The sequence below is a fragment of the Apis dorsata genome, unplaced genomic scaffold (genome assembly GCF_000469605.1).
Source record: "Apis dorsata unplaced genomic scaffold, Apis dorsata 1.3 scaffold_949, whole genome shotgun sequence".
Classification (NCBI taxonomy): Eukaryota; Metazoa; Arthropoda; class Insecta; order Hymenoptera; family Apidae; genus Apis; species Apis dorsata.
The window spans coordinates 124,048-132,522 of NW_006264058.1; the positions used below are offsets into that span (position 1 = coordinate 124,048).

Consider the following 8,475-nt stretch of genomic DNA (forward strand, 5'->3'; position numbering starts at 1 on the left):
AGATAGCGCATATATATTCGCGTGAGCGGAATGTTGATCATTTTGTTGTTGACTTACTATGATTAATGCCGGACTTGGTGTCTAGGTATGTTGTGGCCGCCGAAAGTCAGCACCGGGAATGAAAGAATTTATAAAATTAAATTCACGAGCCTTAGAGTTCACGAGTCTTAATTTTCATTCGAAGTTTTCATTCGAAAAGTTCAAACAACTGAAACACCACCAAAATATCCAGAATGTTGCTCGGAATCAATAAAAATCCGAATAAATCTTTAAATAGATAGATATTTATCTAAAAAATTCTATTTTCATTTATAATTAACTAACTCGATATGTTTCGAATCTGATTGATCATATCAATATTATTTCTTCAATATTTAATATATATTTTATAAACGAACAAATTATGTATATATATATATAAATTAATTATTTTTAAGATTATTTATATTAAATAATCAATTTTTTAATATTTAATTTTTGGCACATCACGGATCGTAAAATCTCTCCTCCCGACTCTCGATGATTTTGCAATTTATACAATTCATGCGATTGTGTTAATATCGAATTATGAAACACACGAAAAGGGAACGACGGTAATTTTTTCCTATATAAGAACACAAGTTTCGAAGCATACGGTGACTCAGAATAGTCCGACGAGAATGAGTCAAAGCCGAGTTAGGCCGATAAGTGGATCGTTTCACTGAAAAAGGAAAGATCCTTCGAGAGCCAGTGATCTACGATGGCCTATCATTATCTATCGCGATCGCAGAACAGTCGTCCAGTATTCGATGATCGACTTCGTAAATCGATTCACGTAATTCTTACACAATCGATGTGTAACTGTACGCATTTACTTATATCGATTCGATTTAATATATCGTTTTATTCCTTTTTTTTTTTTTTTTTTTTTTTTTTTTTTTTTTTTTTTTTTTTCTTTCATCATCCAGTAATTAATATTAAAATATCAAATACTTTTCTTATCTTTCGCAATTATAATTAATCGATCTTTTAATAAAAAAATAACTTTAAGTTTAAATAAGGCGCTTTATTATCTCTTGAATATCAGGGTTTTTTTTTGATATATTTTAAAAAATGTGTTATAGTTTATCTTATTCGTGTTCAAATTTTATCTGACCGCGGAAACTGAGGCTGAATTTCCGTTCTTTGTTATCTTACAATGTAAATATATACTTTACATTTCTCAAATTATTATAATTATGATTGATTATTTTGAAATTAAAAAATTTGTAATAAAAAATTATTATAATTATTAAAAAATAAATTTGAAAAAATCTATTTTAAAAAAAGATCTATGATATTAATTGATATAATTTTTGTTTCAGTTGCTTTTAACATTAATTGATTTAGTCTAAATTTTTTATGTAATTTTATTCTATTCTATTTTTTTTTTTTTTTTTTTATTTATATTTTTGTTTTCAAATTTGTATGAAATTTACGAAGCATCATGCACGGAAAGAGAAAAGAAAGATTATGTACAGAAATTTTCATGCACTGAAAATTAAATTTGTAATACTTTTAATTAGTAACTAAAACGAAACGAAATTTTTTCTGAATTTAAATTCTTTCGAAGAATATTGGAAGATACTCAATTACTTTTTAAATAAATGCATCAAATTTTATTCCATCGATTATACTATGCTATAATATTTAAATTAAGAAAAGTAATTTACAAAAGTAAAATTATTACTATAATATTAGGAAGAAATATTTAAAAAAAAAATATGTAGACTATTGTTTATATAAAATATTTAAAAAGTAGAAAAAAACCATCAATAGAAAGAAATTAAATATAATTTTACATCTTATATATATTTAATCATTTTAAAATGAATAGTTAGTATGAAATGAATTCTATATTTCTAATAAAAATATCTAAATTAAGAGAATGAAGAATATGGAGAATATCTGCAATATACTTCCATAATTCTTTCATATTCAATAACAAAAATTATAATTATAAAAATCTATCATGTATAGAAAATGTTAAAATAATTTATGTTAAAATAATTTTAATAAAAATAACAAATCAGTGCAAAGAAGAAAAAAATAATATATATATATATATATATATTAACAATTCTATTCTAATATTCTAAATTCTATTCTACTAAATTTCTATAAAATTTTATACAAAAATAATAAAATAAAATAGTATTGTTTTTGTTTATTTTTTATATCTTAAATGCTAATAAAATTTATAATCCTTATTGCATCGAATCCTGTCTAAAACAAAAATATTTAGTTAATTAACTTACCGCATTCGATTTAGGTTTTGAAGCAGCAACATACGCCAAGTATTGAATTACTTTCTTCGTGTTTTCAGTTTTACCAGCGCCGGATTCACCGGTGCATAAAATTGACTGGTCCTCACGATCTGTAAACAAACAAATAAATACAATATACATATGAGCAATATACCTATACCTACAATATATCTATATTTTGAAAAGCATACCCATACTTTCACTTTCAAAATTAAATTTTGAAATTTGAATAAATCAAAAAATGCTAAGATTTAGAGAAGATTATAAAATAACATAAAATTCACAAATTGACACAAAGATGACATATTAATAGTTCTTGATAACCCTTAATGACTCAAGAAATTAGCGAACGACAAATAGAAAGACTAATTACCTTGAAGCATAGAACGGTATGCGGTGTCCGTAATGGCAAAAACATGGGGTGGAACCTCGTGTCTCTTAATACCCTTATACCTCTCCATTATCTTTTCCGTGTAAATTGGCAGCCTCTTGTATGGATTTACCACCACGCAGAATAGTCCTGAGTATGTCTGCAATCATACCAACGAACCGATGTGAATGGCCGAGCGAATAATAGAAGAAAAATTTTCTCCATTAAGCTGATTTTTTTCCCTCAACATAGATGATATTTTGAATCTAAAAGTTATCTGTATAAACGCGTTCTGATAAATTAAATAAAATTCCAATCGTACAAATTCTTTCATAAATGAAATAATGGCATGTATAAGATGAAAATAATGTTTATCGATGATATGTTTATTATCAAAACACAATTTCAAATATGATAGAAATATAAAATGTTTTTCATTATTAATTTTATATTCATATATAGTTTTTGTTTCTTAGTCCAATTTTTGCATTTTATAACATTTATTAAATAAATTTCTTATTTTCTAAAAAAAATATATATATATATATTTCTGACTCATACCATATGTGCGTCTATAATCCCAAGTAATATGTCTCTTGCATTTTTCACATAACGAGTTCAAGGTTAACAAGATATCCATATGTAAATTATCGCCAAAAAAAAAAAAAAAAAAAAAAAAAAAAAAAAAAAAAAAAAAAAAGAATATCATAAAATAAAAATAATATCTTTTTTCTTTGATTCGTTTCTGATATTTTATTTTTCCGAGGTTTCAAATATACGAGGTATAAATAAAATATTTTTCTTTTATGTCGTTCAACATCGTGACAACATTCTCCTCCGCGCAAGAATTTCTCTCATGCTTTTTAGAGGACAATGTACAACCGTTACTGATATGGAAAGCAGTCAGAGCTCCTATCGACTTTTGACTTGCTTGTTTAATGTATATTAAAAGAAATAAACGTTATAACGAGATAAGAAAAATAAAAATCGAGAAATCGACGAAACATCGCGAATAAAATAATGTATAAAAGAAAGAGAAACAAGTTCAACCATGAATATCGCGTTAAAATTTATTATCAATTATTGATACGAAAACGATACATGTGAAGAAAATTAATAGATTTTTAATGTATGGTAATCGATAATTGCATTGAAAAATATAATTATATTAATACGATTAATAACACAACAGTTTAACAATAATAATTAAAAATACGAAAGAATTTATAAATTAACCGAACGATATTAATATTATTGAATCTAATTTTGATAAAAATATGAGATATAAGTTTTTTTTTCCCCTCCCCCCCCCCCCCCTTTTAAACGTTAACTTACTACGCATAAGTAATTCACGTGTGAGGCATTTATATAGAAGTTGCGTAGCAATATATAATACTCGAAGCAATTTGCTACGCACTTTAATCATCAATAACCCTATAAATTGATAAACGACTATACTAGACTGCAGATAAACATGAACGACAACAAAGAAGATCGCTTTATTTTTTTTTTTTTTTTAATTTAAAATTTTTTTAAATTTTTAGAAACGATAGATACGACGAAACGTGGCTCGAATAATAATAATCTAAATCGATAAAATATATTATTTAGTACAGTAGGATGGAACTTTTGGTAATAGCTTTCTTTTTCATTTTAATGAATAATTTAACGACTCGAACGGAAAGCCTGAGGTATGCGTCACCATTCGGGAAAGATGAGCAAGCGGGATCGGTTTACACTTTACACAAGTTCATACTGGTGTGTGTAACCACGAAAAAATGTCAAATAGGAAACGATCGAGAACATTTTCGTTGCCTTCTCTTCAAATTTTAACGTTTTCTCTTCAATTAATCTTTATATTATTTTTTAATATAAAACACGGTAGTGATATATGAAATAAAAAGATAGATTTGGAAGAAATATTATATATTAAAATATAACAACAATTCACTTCACGATAATAAATTGTACCGGTAGTCGATAAGTTCGATAAGAGGTTAAATAACTTTGCTCTGTTTCAGAACAATTGATAAGAGGATGGCGGTACATGGATTTGCGGTACATTCGCTGAAATAATGAAATGGTGACCTAATAATCGATACAAACTATCTTATTGTTATGCATTCAGTCATATGAATCCAAAATTATGTAATTTACAATATATTATATATTCGTGTAATATTTTTAAGAAATTAAATATGTTAAATTTAAATTTAAAACATATTTTTAGAACAAAATTCTTAAAATAGAAGATATTATTATATTATATTATTATTTCAAAATATTTTTTTATGCAAATATACCTCTTGCGATAATTTTTTACAACAAAGAATCCATTATTTTGTTTCCAACAATCTCATAATTTAGAAATTATATTTATACAATTATAACGATTGATAAGTTCAATTGAAAAAGAAAAATCATTTATTGTCTCGTCTATTTTTTTCTTCCAAGACGGATAAACGTAATCGAGATTGAACAAAATCTCAATGCAAAGTAAAGATCCATGGTTATTTTGTTCTCTTTTTTTTTTCTTTTTTTTCTTTTTTTTTTAAACAGAACTCTCTCCTCGAAGGTCTCCAAAACCGGTCTCTGAGAGTGTCGTGTCGTCGACCTGCCTAACATTCTTGGTTATAGCTCACTAACAACCACTGACTTTAACTCCCTCTAAAGGAAAATTGCATCTCTTTCTTGACTTGGTGACGCAGGAAAAAGGTAATGTCACTTTCAACGTTAATTCGTAAAAAATAAAACACTGATTTCCTATCTATCAATGCAGCATAAGCGCTAGCGCATTAATCACTTTACTTTACTTTAATTTTCTTTCTTTTTATTATTATTATTAATATTTATAATCATCGAAAAAAAAGTTTATTTTAAATCTTATTTATCCTGAGAATGTTTATGATAATTCTATGTGTTTCTTTTTCCATATAATTAATAATCATCCAGTTATTTAAATTTTTATTAAAATTACTTGATGCAAAAATAATTGAAGCATATTGAATGCATTGTTTTTCTGCACAATTTATCACGCGTTTTGAAATGCATCATGACACAATACTATTATAGATATATACAAAATATATACTGAAAAAAATAAAAGTATTTATTACATTTTATAATAATATTTTATATAATAATATTTTAATAATTTTATATTTTATATTTTAATAATAATTTGGTAATATCATAGAAATTTGAAATAACTAATAACTAAGGTTAAGAAAAAATGTTTCAATTTTCAATACATTCCAAATTAAGTAGACGTGAAGCACTTTTTTTTTTTCGAGATATTCTGGTTCATAATTGCGCAGAGAAGAAAGTAAAGGAGAAGAGGGAAACGAAAGAAAACTACTCATAGAGAGGGAAAGAAATAAGGAGGAGTGGGGCGATGAAAGAAGGAGAAGGAAGAGAGAAGGAAGACAAGGATATATGACGAAGCGACATATTCGATTTATCCCGGAATCTGCGGTTTCATCAGAGTTTGGTTTCTTTCCTAAGAAGACCGAAACTGCGTGTTTACTATAAAAGGCACGAAATCTTTAACGAAACTTGGCTCTTTCTCTTTTCCTCTTCGACTCGTCATCGGTATATTACCATCGGTACGTTTACGGTACCGCGAGGAAGCAGGTTAAGGACACTCGTCCTTATAAGGACTCCTCCCTGATCGTTCTCTTTCTCTTTTCTCTTCTCCTCTAAATTCGACAGAGAGAAGAAAAACACCAATGTTTTTCGCTCGATAAATAATCATTTCTTACTGACGTAATTCATTTTATAATTCTCGTTGTGGAGATGAGAAGTTAACGAAGCAATGTTAAAATTTAATATACAAATTGTAAAGTACACATGAGAAATATTTCTGAACGCGCCTTTGTGACAGTTTTCAATATAACACAAAAATTATTTAGAAAAAGAAATAACGATTCTATTCAGTTTTATGATAAAGCCGATATTGATTTTATTAACATTCGCGTGAAAAATAAAATCGCTTTAATACTAAGGACGATTATGATTATGATCGATTATGCGTTTAAAGATTTGGATGATTTTTGGAACGTTGTTCGGAATGTGATATATACCGCGGATTGAAAGAAGAAAAATCAGCACGTACGAGGTACATGCATGACGTCATTCCCTCGTGTCCTAGAATGCTTGCCATACGTAAGCAGATATTTCTATATCGTAAGGCCCAATAAAAAACCGCAGTTCTTTTAATTAATATCGATCGATAAAACTCTGCATGATCTTCAGATGCGATTTCAGCTAGACTATTTACCAAATTACCAACAAAGAAAGTATTCAAATAAAAATTGTCTAATTTTTGATAGTTTTTTTTAGATAGGAAATTGAATTCATCTATATCGTGGAAGAGGCTAATTTTTAAAATTCAATTATCAAATTGATAATTATGAAGACTATCAATTCTTTTCTTTATTCTAATTGCCGATATCGTGAATAAAAAAAAAAATAATAATTAACATTGCATTTTAATAGGTAAAAATATTTGTGTCTGATAATCAAAAGATAATATCAACAATTAAAATTTTTCAAATATTAATTCTATATATCTTACTTAATTCTTGATTACACGGTAAAATTTTTGAATTGAAATATAACCTTCGAAGAATGCTAAAAGCTACGGTGAGTCAATGCTACGTGGAAATAAGGTATAGCTGTTATCAGTCCCTGATAACAGTGAACCACGATTGAACTATCTATTAACATTGAAGTTTCTTCTTGAATGTTTCAACTCTACGTTTCCATTTATTATTATTTATCTTATTTTGCTATTTATTTTTTTGCTTGTGTTTACAACAATACAAAAGCGAATGAAACATAAAACATATGAGGTGAATCACCTAAGATTGGAATCTGAGATATTATTCAAACAGTTCATTATACGGAAAAATGTTTTAGACAAAAATTAAATAGTTTCAAAAGAGAAATATAAATTGATAAATTTTTTTTTTTATAATTAAATCTTTATTTTTATTTATATGTTATTTGGAGCTGTGTTTATTTTAAATGACATTTGTTCACATTCTTTCTTTTTTAGAAAACTATATCTTCAAGCTTATGAATCAAATTTGGTGTATTTCATTGTAAAAAAGAAAAAATAAGAAAAAAATTTAATGATATATATATATATATTACACATATTATATTAATATATATATCATAAAAATATAATATAATATATTGTGCAATTTTTTGTGTACAATTCTAAATCAATCAATAGAAAAAACAAAATTAATAACATAAATATTTTTCTTGAAAATATTTAATTTTTATATAAAAAATACATTTTTCATTCATTTGGACAATATGGATCCCAATCTTAGATGACACCCTGTATATGGAATTATCTTTTTTTCTATATATATATATATTAATAACTTGATACTCTGACAAGTAGAATGTTGTCATTGGAATATTATTCCTTCATAGTGGTTCAATGAACAACAATCGTATACATAGAAATTTAGTATACAAAACAAAAAATTACTCTTCAAATTTATACATACAACATATATAATCTTAATCATAAATTTTGTTACGAAATAATAATATTTTATTAAATATATTAATAATTCAAAATTAATTTTTGAATATTTTAAAATTATTTCTTATTTACTTTTTTTATATTTTTATTTACTTTTATAAAAAATTTAATCACGCTTCTTTTTTTTCCTTTCGAGTATTTTTCAATAAAGTTCATTCATTGAAAAACAAGTTACGCAATCATTTATACAACCAAAAATATTTCAATTTATTAATTATTTACGAATAAAAAAAAGATATTTAAATCTTTTCGAT

At 25.8% G+C, this 8,475-nt stretch overlaps 1 protein-coding gene across 7 annotated transcripts in view; it reads right to left on the reverse strand.

Moving 5' to 3' along the window:
• LOC102676204 (myosin heavy chain, non-muscle) overlaps positions 1–8,475 on the reverse strand; it is a 20,812-nt gene that overhangs the window by 10,549 nt on the left and 1,788 nt on the right. For 6 of the 7 annotated variants that reach the window (XR_004151601.1, XM_006623815.2, XM_031514280.1 and 3 more), the window contains exons 2-4: positions 2,659–2,815; positions 2,277–2,395; positions 58–81 (exon numbers count right to left, since the gene is read on the reverse strand). Coding sequence is in view for 6 of the 7 variants with exons in the window: in XM_006623815.2 (XP_006623878.1) it covers positions 58–81; positions 2,277–2,395; positions 2,659–2,815 (300 nt within the window). In the remaining variant the exon portion in view is untranslated. The remainder of the gene's footprint in view (positions 1–57; positions 82–2,276; positions 2,396–2,658; positions 2,816–8,475) is intronic. The other variant, XM_006623817.2, reaches the window with a different exon arrangement.